Source organism: Gossypium raimondii, chromosome 5 (genome assembly GCF_025698545.1).
Source record: "Gossypium raimondii isolate GPD5lz chromosome 5, ASM2569854v1, whole genome shotgun sequence".
Lineage (NCBI taxonomy): Eukaryota > Viridiplantae > Streptophyta > Magnoliopsida > Malvales > Malvaceae > Gossypium > Gossypium raimondii.
In genome coordinates, this window is record NC_068569.1 from 15048221 (window position 1) to 15063157 (window position 14937).

At 34.8% G+C, this 14937-nt stretch overlaps 3 protein-coding genes across 4 annotated transcripts; 1 reads left to right on the forward strand and 2 right to left on the reverse strand.

The window, feature by feature from the left end:
• Positions 1-1975: 1975 nt before the first annotated feature.
• LOC105768913 (ferredoxin--NADP reductase, leaf isozyme, chloroplastic) lies at positions 1976-4619 on the reverse strand. The gene is made up of 9 exons (XM_012589180.2): positions 4310-4619; positions 4008-4242; positions 3773-3906; positions 3580-3658; positions 2911-3002; positions 2752-2829; positions 2600-2662; positions 2282-2516; positions 1976-2211 (listed from the first exon to the last, which is right to left on the reverse strand). Exons 1-9 carry the CDS (start codon positions 4412-4414, stop codon positions 2144-2146), a joined length of 1089 nt encoding a protein of 362 aa, XP_012444634.1. The 5' UTR covers positions 4415-4619; the 3' UTR covers positions 1976-2143.
• Positions 4620-5413: 794 nt separating this feature from the next.
• Positions 5414-7817, forward strand: LOC105768918 (L-ascorbate oxidase homolog). Its single transcript, XM_012589186.2, has 7 exons — positions 5414-5678; positions 5777-5886; positions 6016-6286; positions 6355-6812; positions 6884-7234; positions 7321-7399; positions 7491-7817. Exons 1-7 carry the CDS (start codon positions 5532-5534, stop codon positions 7710-7712), a joined length of 1638 nt encoding a protein of 545 aa, XP_012444640.1. The 5' UTR covers positions 5414-5531; the 3' UTR covers positions 7713-7817.
• A 1621-nt stretch (positions 7818-9438) lies between these two features.
• LOC105768917 (protein PSK SIMULATOR 2) lies at positions 9439-14086 on the reverse strand. 2 transcript variants are annotated; one of them, XM_012589185.2, is made up of 13 exons: positions 13857-14086; positions 13160-13475; positions 12461-12786; positions 12270-12362; positions 12082-12172; positions 11604-11697; positions 11262-11359; positions 10972-11035; positions 10779-10882; positions 10575-10691; positions 10361-10437; positions 10210-10254; positions 9439-10079 (listed from the first exon to the last, which is right to left on the reverse strand). In XM_012589185.2, the coding sequence occupies exons 2-13, from the start codon at positions 13409-13411 to the stop codon at positions 9587-9589; spliced, it is 1854 nt and encodes a 617-aa protein (XP_012444639.1). In that variant the 5' UTR covers positions 13412-13475; positions 13857-14086; the 3' UTR covers positions 9439-9586. The 2 variants fall into 2 exon arrangements, with proteins under 2 accessions (XP_012444639.1, XP_012444638.1); XM_012589184.2 differs by having other exon boundaries at positions 13758-14086.
• Between the last annotated feature and the right edge of the window lie 851 nt (positions 14087-14937).

A 14937-nucleotide genomic window follows, 5' to 3' on the forward strand; every position in this document is an offset into this window, starting at 1 on the left:
AAAAATCCCAACCACAAACAAAGGCGCCAACGTGCTAATAACATACTAAAATTTACATGATTGTGTTACATTTTTTTTTAATTAATATTTAGGAAATATTCACTGAATCACTCAGTTTTTATTTATGAAATTTGGTTATGACTACAAGACAAATGAACGGGTCTAAATTAAATGACAGTGATTTGTCGAGAGAGGTAGAATCCAAATGCTACTCCTCTTGGTATTTGGTAGAAAATTGAACTGAATATTAGCGGTAATGATTAGGCTACTGACGTTTAAACAAACATATTACACCGTAATTAAGTTGTACAATATTAAATTGTAACTATTGGTTTCTCATTCATATTTTGGAACACAAATTAAATATTGAAATATAATTTTTTTCGTAATATTTAATTTATTGAATCAACAAGTTGGAATATTGAAATATATGTTTGTTGAGAGAATTTTACGTAGATATTATTTTCACCCGAATGAAATTGTGCTCAAATAATATAGCTATACGATTATACTTGATATCATAATATATACAGTCAATCAACTTAATAATAACATAATATTAATTTAACTTTATTTTTAATGATGTGATACTCTTTTTATTAATGTCAAAAGTATTCAACAACTGGCTTATGGATAAAATGTATCGATAAGCAACGACAGCGACATTAACGACATGTTTTTTTATCACCACAGGCCACAGCAAGATCAGTGAATACAAATCTATCACGGCTGGGCTATAAAATTAGATTCACATTCTAGAAAAACGTCAATACTTCGTCGGTGTTTGGGGAAAAAGAGAGGAAAGAAATTGCTAGTTTTAACTTATAATGCATAGATACGATAGGTTTTTTATGATGCGAATCGTTGAACTATAATATGAATAGGGATTGGGCAAATGATGTTGAAATAATGGCGTGAAAATTCAAAGAAGAATTCCAAGAGTAGAAGCATGAAAAAGGTGTATATCATTGGTGTCTTGTTTTTCTGTATGAATGATTTGAAAAGAGAAGGAAAAGTAGGGTTTTTGTTTTTGTAAATGTGAAACATTGAATTTTTTAGACTTGGCAAGAACAAAATGCAGAAGGCCCCGACATTTAATGGGATGGTTTTTTTTGTTGATGTTGTTGTCATATTATATGATTTGAGAAGATGAGAAGCACTGAAAAAGAGATGACATCATGCTATTCGTAATATTCCAACAATGGGAGGTGGTGATAAGAATAAAAAGAGAATCAAATGAAATCAGCTGATGCAATAAGGTTGGCCTGTGGTGAGAAAAATAATAACACCAATTATTGATGAGGTTATCAAGATTAGTTAATTTAAGAAGCAAGCATTTGTTGGTTACTAATAGGAAAAATGTGTTGTTGTCTCTCATTGCCGTCTATTGGCAATACACTTTCCATTAGTCAAGTGATGTACTACATTCGGAAAATTTGATTAGATTATTTGTTACAGATATTGGTGATTTGCACTAACAAACAAGAGGACAACCCCAGACTACTCCAAAGAAATAAAAAAGAACGTAAGCCCATTTGACTCTCTGTGTATTGTGTACCCTTTCCTCACATGTTAGGCTTTTACCCATTTAATGACTTTAGATGAGGTATTGAATCATTGGGCTTGACGGGTCCAAATATAGTAGTTTTAGAGCCAGGCCCAATAAATACTTTAAAAGTTGGAATTTTCTGCTCTTTTTGGCTAAGAAGGTGTTTTTGTAATGTATTTTTTGTCCCAATAGCACTTTTAAAAAGCTCAAAAACATCTTGTTTAGCAATGCTTTTATTTCAAAAGTATTTTTTTTGTTCCAAAAATACTTCTAAGAAGTAATGTTAAACTGACTATTAAAATGATAATTTCAATATACTCACTTTAATGTATCAATTCGGAGATCAAATTACGTGGAAAAAACAAATGTTAAAATTGTAAAAGGACAAAAACAATAATTAGACCAAAAGAAAAAAGAAGAAGGATATTACAGGATACGAACTTATCTCCTTCAAATTTGCACTATACAACCTGTTCTGAGGCAAGAATTTATGAGTTGAGTTGATAATTCAACTTCTACAGCATCAAACAAGTTCAAAAAGAGATGGTGCAGAGAGAAGCAAGGAAATGACTGAATGGCAAAATCCCACCTAGATCAGTAGACTTCAACGTTCCATTGTTCTCCTTTCTTCATTTGTCTCTTGTATTCAATCCAATCAATACCTGGAAGATACAAAAAGTTACAAGATGAGATGATATTTTTGCAAATGCTGAACCCCATTATATAAATTACCATCTTTGGCAGCCAAAGAAGTCATGATATCGTCGATTCCCTTTTCCATTCCCTTCAGCCCGCACATGTAGACATAGGTGTTATCTTTCTTAAGCAATTCCCAAAGTTCTTCAGCATATTGGGCCATTCGGGTTTGAATATACATCTTCTCACCCTGCTCATTTGTTTGTTCTCTACTAATCGCATAATCCACCCTGAGGTTATTTGGTGCCTTCTCCTTCATCTTCTCAAATTCCTGGGTTGAATGTAGAAAGCCTAAGCCAATATGTTCCAGTACCAAGATAAAGAATGATGTGAAAGTTAAGAAAGCTTGCTTGCCTCTGGGTAGAGCAGTGAGCTACTGGTGGGAACACCCAAGAAGAGCCAAGCCAATCCGTTGAACTGCATTTCATGCCAATAACAGGTCAAGTACTTTCCATAACTTGCTAAAGGCTAATCTTTTTTTGTTAAGCTTTCGATATCAGGCCTACCTTGTAGTCGTCGTGCTTTTCGAAGAACATCTTCCACAAGAATGAACGGAAAGGAGCAATTCCAGTTCCAGTTGCGAGCTGCAACAAGGAAACCACAAATTAACCTAGTAAATTCTCAGATAACAAGATAGTAAAGATACCATTGTGATGTAAACATACCATTATGATGGTGGCATTTGGATCTTTTGGCAAGAGCATCTCTTTCCCAACAGGCCCTGTGATCTTCACTTCAGCACCAGGCTTCAAGTCACCTGAATGGAACAATTACGACTGATAAATGATGTAAAGTTCTAGAATTGCAATTTCTACTATAGTTGATTATATTAAAAATGAAAAAGATGAAAAATTTATCCAAGGCAGAAATTTGGGAAAATATTACGGTTATCTGTCATGCCTTAATTTGAACCAGTAAATGGTTTCTTATAGTTACACGGGACAAAATATGTCAGGTGCTGTTGAACATAGGACCCAGAAGATGTTACCATGGACAGACCTGAAAGCAAGATGTTTATTTATGTTTTTTTCTGCAGTAACTTGCTGGCCAGCTTTATCATTATATAAACGATACGTGCAGTGCTTTGTCAATCCACATTTTGAGAGATGATTCCATAAATATTAGAAAGAACTATATATAGAGATAAACCTTTGTTATAATGCTAGACATTTTTACAAAGGAGGTAGCTATTAGCTAAGAAGCCAACATGCTGCTTATTAAACAATCAACAAGCTTAGAAGATCATTATAAATATGTTACAAGATTAATCGAAGTGAGGGTTTCCTTGAAATTATTAAATAAAAAAAAAACACCAAAAACTTTAAAATCCTTACACAGGAAATTGGAGCAAACTCCTTTCACTATCTCTCCTTGTTCGTTGGTGTAGACAAGCCTTTTCACACACAAGGAAACCTGCAATTACAAGCTCATCAAGATCAGATTAGATATCACACTGAAAAAAGGCACAAAAACCTTATATATATATATATATTAATAACATGTTATTTGAAGGGATCAGATCCTTACAGTTTGAGAATTGCCAAAATCTCCCAAAGCACTGCTAGCAATAGAGTACAATCTAAGTTTGTGGGGTTTTCCGTTCTTGTCAATACCATCTGGGATGACACCAATGGATTGTCCTTCTCTGTATGGTACTTCCCCTGTGCCATCCAACTTCAAATGATCAAATGCATATAAAGCTGACACAAGGTCACCTCATTTTCAATGACAAAAGCAAGTTCCTAAATCGTTAAAAGTTCACCTTCGGTACTAAAAACCATGTGCCAAGTCTCTCCTGGAGCATCATCTCCGGTAATTTTGGTGTTGAGGAGGCACTTTCCAATGTAGGGTTCCTTTGGTTTGAACTTGTTCACAACAATACCCTCATCATCTTTCTTGGAAATTTTTGGTGCTTTTGCAGGAGCTTCTGTAGTGACCTGAGCTCTAATGGAAACCACATTTCCACCAAGGCTGACATTTTTTGGGTACAAAACACTCTGGAGAGGAAACCAAGAGGTTGAGTCAATGCAAATAAATGAGTGGATCTTCTTAAAGAAACCATACCTTGTTGAAGTTGATTCTTTCAGGGACAGTGACTGAGTTTTTAAATGACAGGGTAGATGACTTGGAAGATGGGAGAGATACTGCTGCATTTACAGTCATCGCCATTGTTTACACGCACAGAAAAAAAGAGAAGACTGAATTGAGGCCTTCAAGTGGAGGAAGAACTTAAGTCAAGTAGAACCAAATTGAAAAAGGAAATAAAAAAGACAAAAAAAAAAGTATGGGAAAGGATTACAGATTGGTTGGATGAGAGAGGAGGACAAATTCAGTGGCAGTTTAGTATCTATGGTTGGAAAGTATTCTCGGTTTAGATTCTTGGGAGATGCATTTGTGGTGTAAGTGGCCTTCATTGCCAATGGGAAACTCCTAAAGATGTTGATTCCATTTGGGAACCACTCAATTTTATGAAGCCCATTAGCTTTCAGGTTAGATATTTAAGTCCTGGGTGAATTTGCTGTCTTAGAGCCTGTGAAGGAAGGCCTAAACCCAATAAAACCAATTGAATATTTTATGGGTTGTAATTAAAACCCCAAACCAGAAAGACTATAATGTAAATTATTTTATCCTTTTTATGCCCCTTTCTTGACTAATATAGCTAGGCTTACCCATTAACCAAAATTAAGTTTAGGTCACCTATGGTTCACTTGTTTAACTTCTAAAACCACCGGCTAATGTTGTTTTATCATGTAAAATTTTAAAATTTTGAGGTTTTTTTATATTATTTTTTATCCATTCATCTCATTGTCATACATAAAACTTCTTTTCCTCATTTATTTTTTAGGAATTCATTTTCTATTATAAATTGAATAAATGTAAAGGAAAAAAGAATTGCACTTGAGTTATATGGCTAGGCTTACCCATTAACCATTACAAAGTTTAGGTCACCTATGATTCACTTGTTTAACTTCTAAATCCACCAACTAATACCGTTTTATCATGTTAAATTTTACAACTGAAATGATAACATATTAACAAGGATAGAGTGAATTTTAATTTAAACCAGTAAAGATATGCATAACAATTCAAATTTCAAAAGTAAGACACCTTTTTCCATCATTCTCTCACTTCATCCCTATATCACTCGAGTGTTTGAATCCATGTATCCCATTGCTTGATGGAATTGCTGCCAAAAAAAGCGCATCAAACCCAAACTAGAAATCTTCTTCTTTATCCAATCTAGCCTAGGGTTGCTTTGTTTGTGATCAGCTATAACCTCCAAGCAATGAACCCCATCAGGCTGTTAACATCGTCAGAGCTTTGTCTTTGCACTTGTTTTTTACTGGTGTTAATTTATAGAGGCTGGTCACAACTTTTCTATGATTGGACTGTTTCTTACTCTCAACTCGCCCCTCTTGGCGTTGATAAACAGGTTCCTTTTTTTCCCCATTGTCTTAGAAGTTCTGGTTGTAGTTTTTAGTATCTATTTGATTCTGGTTATAATGTTGTTGTTGTTTGTGTGACAATTAGGTGATTGTGATCAATGGTATGTTCCCAGGGCCAGTGTTGTATGCATCAACAAATGACGTTGTGAATGTTAATATTCATAATAACTTGACAGAGCCCTTTCTCATGACATGGTTAGTTTAGAAAGTAGAAAATCAAGATCAAAGTCTTTCTACTTTTTCCCCTTGGAGACATTGATGTTTAGTAAATACTTGATCTTTGAATATAATTTGTGGTGGAATGAGTTTTTTATTTTATTATAGGAATGGGGTTCAAATGAGAAAAAATTCATGGCAAGATGGTGTGCAAGAGACGAATTGCCCTATACTGCCAGGGCAAAACTGGACGTACAGCTTTCAGCTTAAGGATCAGATAGGAAGTTTCTTTTATTTTCCTTCACTTCTCCTACACAAAGCTGCTGGTGGGTATGGTGCCATTCATTTGAATAATCTCCCTATCATTCCCATTCCATTCCCACAACCATACAAAGACTATGCAGTGCTGATTGGTGATTGGTTCAATGCCGACTATAGGGTATGCTAAATTGAATTGGTTCCCTTTTTTTCATTCCAGGGAGTTGTTGAATCTGTGACCTTTTGCAGGACCTGAGAGCATCACTGGAAAATGGTGTCTTTTTGCCCCATCCTGATGGGATTCTCATCAATGGACTAGGGCCTAATCAAGCAAGATTTGAGTTCGAACCAAGTGCCACATACATGCTAAGAATTTCAAATGTAGGCTTGAAGACATCCTTGAATTTCAGAATCGAGGACCATCCGATGTTGTTGGTGGAAACTGAAGGTTCTTACTTGATTCAGCAATACTATGATAGCCTGGACATCCATGTTGGGCAGTCTTACTCTGTATTGGTAACAGCAAAGAACCAGGCCAATGGCAAGTCTTACTACATGGTTGCAAGTTCTCGCTTTACTATTCTCGAACATTCCGGCATCGGTGTCATTCATTATCCAGATGCTGCTGGAGACCCTGTCGGTCCTCTTCCTTTAGGACCAGGCCTGTCCAATTACAATTTCTCGATCGAGCAGGCTCGTTCCATGAGGTAAACCACACAGGCTTTGCTCCCAAAAACTGGCCCAAATCGTTGATTCTGACTTATTTTTATTTCAATAGGTGGGATTTAATAGCATCAGCCGCTAGGCCAAATCCACAAGGCTCGTATCACTATGGCACCATCCCTATCACTCGAACGCTTATCCTTGAAAATAATGTGATGGTCATTGGATCGAAACGAAGATTTACGATAAATGGAATATCGTTTATGCATTCTGATACACCATTAAAGCTACTAGACTACTTCCAGCTCAATGAAGAATCCAAGTATGCTGCTGCTGCTGCCCTTCCATCTTCAGCCACTTCCGTTGTCGATGCCTTTTACCGTGACTTCTTCCATATTGTGTTCCAGAATCCTTTGCTAGAAGTGCAATCGTGGCACATTGATGGCTACAACTTTTTTGTCGTTGGGTAAAACCGGTCCTTTTTCATGTCTCATAGTGTTGGCTAAATCATCGGTAAATCTAATGAAACTGATGTAATCCTGCTATTTGCAGAATGGGATGGGGCTTGTGGGATGAAAGCAAGAAAGCAGGATATAACATTGTTGATGCTGTTTCTCGATCAACAGTTCAGGTTTTGTGTCCGACAAAAACATTTAGTTGATGTATGTTTCATAAACTTGTACACGTGTTTTGATTGATGAAAGTTAATTGTGAACGAGCAGGTTTATCCGTTGTCATGGACAGCGATATTGATGGAATTGGACAACCTAGGGACGTGGAATCTGAGGTCTCAGAATGCAGAGAACTGGTATCTAGGGCAAGAGCTTTACATAAGAGTTAAAGGTGTTTGGAATTGGTTGGATGAGCAATCAGACATTTCTGCAAGGGATGAAGCTCCCATCCCTGATAATGTCATCAAATGTGGAAGAGCTGCTGACCTATGAAGTTTTCTGGAATTCAGTAGTTTATATTGGTTCAATATCATAATTGTACAAATAGTCCCTGTACTTTTAGCTTTCTGCAACATCGGTCCTCCATTATTATTTGCTCAAAACTAGTGTTTTACTTTTTCAATCCAAATAGTAACAAATTCTATTTGCTCCATCTAAAATTATAACCTCCACTTTTTAATTTGCACATCATTAATATTTTTATTTCGGTGTTAGGTGCTTGGTACATTTCACCATATTCATTTGCCACTTTTATTTCTTTTCTCCCTTTAATACTTAAATTTTAAATTACCTATGAGTTTAGCCCACAGGCATTATGACTTATTTGAACCTCTAATTTTATATAAAAGTTATTTTAGTCTTTCATTTAATTTTCGTTTTCTTAACTAATTATGCTTTTGTCAAATCACCCTAAAATGATGGAAAAGTTAACATACTTTGCTAATGTGACATACGCATAGATGACACATTAGTATTTAATTAATATTTTAAATTTTTAAATTTTTAAAAAATTATACAAATTATTTTTAAATTAAAATCATTAAAATTTATAAAAGAAATATTTTTAATATTTCTAAATTTTAAAATTTTAATTAAATCTTAACATATTATCTATCGTATGTCACATCAATAAAGTTAACAAATTATTTTAGACATCCATTTTGGGTGATTTAAAAAATTATAAATTCAAAGGATAAACTTAAATAAAAACTAAAATGATCTTTTTTTATATAAAATTAGAGAGAAAAATATTATTATACAAAATCATTATAGCTTTTGTTAAAAGACAGCAGGCAGGTGGTGTTCATTTTCTTCACCATGGCAAAAATACCACTTCTTATTATATTTTAATACATATATTTTTCATTTATCTCTTTTCGTTTTCTTATTTTATTTCATCCCTCTCAACTTAAAGCTTAAATTCGAGCAGCGGCCACCACTTAAGTCATTGATATTTTTTTTTCTTTTCTTTCAAATTTTTAAGGTTATTAAAATCTATAATAATTTAATTGTCTTGACCTACTTATTATCTATTTGAAAGAATATTGATATTATATTAAAATTATTAAATTTATATCAAATGCTATTAAAATTAATCAAAAGTTAACAAAATTATATAATAAAAGAACTCAAATAAAAAATCACTACACTTTTTACCTGATCATCTAGCCCAAGAGACAATATTTTTCATCGGATTTATGTAATCACTAGTGAATCAAACAATTCATTTATCAAGTCAATGGTCAATCTTGACACCAAGCATGATAGGACCTCACATTATTAAACAAATGTCTAATCATTAATACTTGTTTTACCCTATCTCAATTTAATTATGGAGCATGAGGATGAAAGGAGCTTCTTTCCTTAACCAAGTCAATGGTCAATCTTTCTTTCTTTTATTTTGGTTCTCGTTCTGTCACAAGTAAACCGGCTTCTTTATCTCTACCACCAGCTTCTTCCTATCTCCTTCTCAAGTATTAACAATACTAAAAATCAAATCTTACATATTTAATTTACACATTAATTATTACAACTCACATCTAACTTTATTTTATTGACTTTAAACATTACCGTGTGAACTTTTTTATCTTATTTTAATAAGTTAAATATAAAAATAGTAAATGAATGTATCACTAAGCCTAACCAATTCAAAAGTTGTAAACTAATTCACTTTTTCATATGATAATGTCCTGAACCTTTCTTGTATCAAGTATGGATATAGGAGCAAATGTATTTTTTGAATTTTATTACTTATTAAATACATCTAAAACAAAACTCACAAGGAAAATGACAACCTATACAATAGAATAAGTAAGAATTTATGAGTTATGACAAGAAGCTAGGGTGAAAAGTTTTTAATGCCACTCTCAAGTTGCTAGATCTAAACCATCCATAACATCCAATATGTTTGAATGGGGATGCTTCAAAAGTTTTCTTGCCCTAAAACTCCTATCAGGAGAGTTCCCAGTACTCCTGCTTAATGCCCAAACTTTGATCCCTTTGCTTTTGCCTAAAGGAAGTTCTTGGCTTTTGCTAACACCCGGAATCAATCTCCTTGCAGTCACCTTGTTTAATAAGTTTCTTTCTTCTTCACAAAGTTCAATCCTCTGGACTTTAGTACCATCTTCGAGGGAAAGAAACCGCTGCATCTTAGAGTGAAAAACAAAGCCTTTATAAGTCGGAGACCGAACTGGCTTTGGCTTGAAGCTCTGATCTCTTTGTTTTGCTAAGCTGGTCAGATGATGGAGCCATGTCACCAATTCAAGGATGTATGCATCTGTCTTCTGTTTATTTGCATGATGAAGTGTCTGAAGGCGGGTCAGAGTAATATTTGCGGCTCCACCTTTCCCAAATTCAATGCTGTGGAAAAAGAACAAACAACCAGGAAATCTCATATTTATGATGTAATACCAGTGATTCAATGAACTTTTACATTGCATTGCATATGACCATGTGCACATAGAGATGATAAAGAGAAGCCTTGACTAACCCAGTGTTTGCCCATTCTCCAACCCATCCAAAACCTTGATGTGCTCTGTTGCAATAAATTACAGCAAAAGGAAAACATGGAAACAAACATTACTTAGGAAATGACATCAATAAGACAATAAGTTTTTGCAAGCATTTTAGTTTTAGCATACTTGGTTGTGTTTGTGGCAACCGGAACAAGCCACTGTAGTGTCTTTTCCATCTCATCCTTAACCTGTGAAATTGAGCGCTGTAGGAAAAAGCAAGGAATCAAGAATAATGTTAATCAGGAACTTAGGGTAACAAATAACCTCAAGCCAAATGATGCTGGAAAGGAAAAAAGAAATGAATTAAAGAAATGAAGATCAAAGTCTGTTTAAACAATACCTCTTCCTTGGTGTCAGTGGACTGTAACCTGGACCTTAAAGATGTCTTAACACTGGGTGGCAACCCACGGTATAATGTGTCCCTGATATTAGGTGGAAGGTAGGCTGGGCGAGCTGCCTATAACATATAAATCCAATTTAAACAAATGCGATATTTAAGTGTGCAAATAATAAAGCAGAAATGAGGAAATGGAGAAGGACTTACAATGTTATCAATCTGATGAATTACATTAGCATAGTGTAGTGCAAGTCCAGCAGCACCTAAACTTTGAGGATTTTCAGTGGTCTCCTTTGTAACTGACGCCGGTACTGTAACATGTCGAAGATTATATTGTTAACGTTGTCAACTGACATAGCCATCACTAATACTTTGATAGTAGTCGGGTCTATATGATTACCTCCAAAGGCTTCAGAGATTGCTTGATGCATGTAAGTAACAATATCCACAAACTTCTCTACGACCTGAAACAAAACAAAATTTATTTCATATGCATAATCCAAAAAGCAAAATAGATTCCATAGCATTTCAGACCATTGCGAGTGTTAACAGTCATAAAAATCAGACATGATTAACATTGAAAAAAAGGCAGTAGTGAATCAAACATAACAGTCATGAACAACAGAATATTTAAGGGTTACAGTTCCACTGAGAACTCTGAAAATATCAGTTCAACTCATAGTTATATACCTCTTCCAAGGTTCTAGACCAAAGTGTTTTCTTTTTCAAACTCTTGACAAGCTTTCTTTGTTGTTTTAACTCACTTTGTAAAATCATGAGACTTTGTCCTACAATTCAAAAGAATGAGCTGTTAATACAACAACTGCAATCCAGGTTAGCAGCTCCCTGGCTAATATCAGAAACACAGAAATAATAGGAAGCTGTTAACAAGAGAAATTCGACCACTCTGAAGTTAGCATATTTAAATCATTTGGATGGTGTACAAATGTTGAAACAAAATTGGAAATGGATCAAATGTCTGCATACATAAAAGAAAGCTCTGGAAAGAGAAACCGATTGTCTAAGCCTAACCTCTTTTAGGGAGATTTAAGGACTCCGCTTCTTCCAGCTTTCGCTTAACCTCTAGTTCAAATCTTCCCAGATCATTCAATTCGTGGTACAATTCCTACATATGTAATTATACGTTAAATTCTCGGTGGACAATTCACGTAATAAGAAATTTTCAAAACCAGAAACCAATATACAGCTATAAATCATTCCCATAGATGAATAACTCTGATATCACAGCTTTAACATAATACACGATGCAGGATAATATCTCAAAGGTATCAGACAGGCTTCCTAAAAATGAGATACTCAAGGTCCCATTTACGTGGCAAAGCTTTATTGCAAACAAGAAAGTTAAACATTCTGTCATGTAGAATATATCATGGCACTCCAAAACATTCATACAAGACAACGAAAGCATCTAAAAGTCCTAATGCATGGAATAGGAAAAACATAAAAGGTAGAGAGGCAAAGCTAACAATTAAAAGGAGGATAAACTTACAGAGGTATACTGAGCAAGAGAAGTTAGTTCTTGCATTGTCTGCTCTGCATCAGCTCTAGCTTGTTTATGAAGTGAATTGCCTACATCCAGTCTGACAGATAATGACAGTAGCAAGAGATATATTTCTCTGTCAGTAAACATCAGAGCATTGCAAGCTGAAGTAATGCTACCAAAAGAAACTATCTTACTTTGAAAAGAATCGGCCGAGGTTGTGCCATTGTGGATCTTTACATCGATCTCCGAACCTTATTACTTCACGCGAAAAAATATCCAATTCATCCCTAGAATTCCCAAACGATTGAGTGTTATGAAAAGAGACCAAAGAGCAAGAACTAACATATAGAGAAAAAGAAACCATTTTCTCTAACAAGTAACCTACCTCTTGTCAGCTGCTGCAATACTTTGCAGCTCATTCATGTTTGTAGAAACTAGCTTTTGCACCCCTTCTGATTGTAGGACCTCCTTTTTCAGGAACTGAATGTTTTCTTCTGAAAGTGACTGCAATAAGCTTGCTCCTTTAGCTATTGTGTTAGCCACTTCGAATGCCAACATAGATATTCTCTGCCCTCTTGAAGCCAAGCCCGTAACAAAGCCACTCCCTGCATTCAAATATGACATGCTACTTCCAAGTGTATCTAGAACGTCGACTGCCTTTTCTAATCCAACAATGCCGGCTTTTCCAAGATATGAGTTCCTCTGGGAACCCTACAAAAAGAAAAATAAACATGAATTGCATAGAAGCCACTTTCCCTACATAAATTGATCTCGGCATTTTAATTCATGCCATTGTTCTTCTAAAAAAAAGCATTCTTAGAGATAAGCCCAATATAATTGAAACTTTAGTTTATCTGGCAATTCAGTTGGCCAGCACAAGATTCTAGCTGATAACATCTTATGTGCTGCAACAAAGGAATATTTAGGTTCCATGGATACACGTGAATTTGGACACTGTATCATCAACATTGTTTATTTGCCCATTAGCTGCTCTTTCGGTCAATATTTAAATCGTTGCAGTCCATACATTTCCGACCTTGAAAGCTCATTACAACTAGAAACGATGTGGTAAAGCAAGCAATACCTTGGAAAATGCAATCCTGGCGGGTGTCGATGACTTCAATTCCCGGGAAAATTGTAATCCCAAGTCACCAGAATCGTCCCACTGTCGCGTTTTGTCGGAACCACTGCCATTGGCATGGGAATGTGAATCTGAATTTCCTTTTTGCTTACCAAAGCTCCTTTTGGACTTGAGCTTCCCTGAAAATCCTGTTGTGGTCTTTTGTTCAAGCTTTGTATTCCGCTCCTTTGTTCCAGAAGAACAAACACCTCCCATTATTCTTCAAGCACTTAGTTTTATCTCAAACAATACCCGAGTCTATATCTCACACAGAATTTAACTGGAAAAAAAAAAAACAGAATCATCCTTAATCCAGGCTATGTTTGTTAGTGATGAATCTCTGAATAAAAAATAAAATAAAAAAGAAGGAAATTTGCAATCAAAGATTTTCTGTATAAAAGCCTGACAAAAGCTAAAACCAATATTTAGAATTAGATAAAACCAAAGAATCTTTGGATTTTTCCAATCAAACTTTACGGGAGAAAAAAAACGTTTCCACTAGATGATTCTACAATCAAATAAAGGATGATATGGAACAGTTTCCAAACCAATAATAACAAACCTGCTAAACAGAGAGGAACTGCAGAAGATGCAAGAAAAACCAAAGATAAGATTTGGTATGGTAAAATGAAGAAGAAACAGATAAGAGTCAGGGTTATACAGGAGACTGAAAAAGATTTACTCTGATTGACACGAAACTCCACAGAATCAAGGCGATATTTTCCCTTAAGATCGAAAAGACGCGTAAATAAGTTTCAAAGGCAAGGGATGGAAATGTGGTGGTGTTTCCAGGAGATTTGTAGTTTGACTGAGAATTGAATTTTGGAATTAGACTTTTAGTATGAAACATGCAGCCTTGGAAAGCATGGAAGCGACCCGTCTGGGCTTTGATTTCGTTGGTTCCCTCACATTCTCTGATTTGCCCCTCCCTCTCTCTCTCATTTAAAATAAATCAAATCCTAAATTATATTCCCTCGTTTATTTCTTTGCCCTTTTTCAATTTTTCTTTTTAAAAAAGTATGTTAGTAACTTGCTCTTTATGTGATATTCTTTTGTTTTTGGTTACGTTTAAGATCATTAGAGATTACCATATCTTTGTTGCTTAAAAAAAATTCAGTACTACTAGATTCCAAGGCCATTGATTTTAAAATGTTTAACTGAAATTACTTTCGTTTTTATCTTAATGACGGATTCATAGGGATAACGTCAAAGAAAATTATTAATCAGGTCCTGTTATCTGAGTTAGAGAAAGTATGTTTATTTCAATAAAAACATTACAAATTCGGAGAAAAATAATCCTTTAGGAAATGCAAAACCAAAGAAATGAAATGTTGTTTGAATAGAAAAGTAGTAGCACAGGCTCCATTTGATATATTATATTCCTCACTCTCCGACCCAACATTTTGAAGATTACTTAAAAGACAGAAGAAAGACTAGTCAATGGCTATAGTTGGATAAATCAACTACAAAGGGACAGGAAAAGTGTTAAGAGGAGGAGGAACGAATTGTTGCCATCTGGGGGTTGAAAGTAAAGGTTGTTATAAACAATGAAACCCGCGTGTGAGTTTCTTATTCGTTGTTGCAGGCGCTGATGCTGCCGCCACAGCGGAGAGATTTTTTTAAATGATTCCCCCGTTGACTTGGGATTTTGACTTTCATCGAAACTTGACACTTGATGGGTTTTCTTAATTTTCATTAATTTTATATATAAAATTTTTATTTTAATTTTATTGTAAATAATT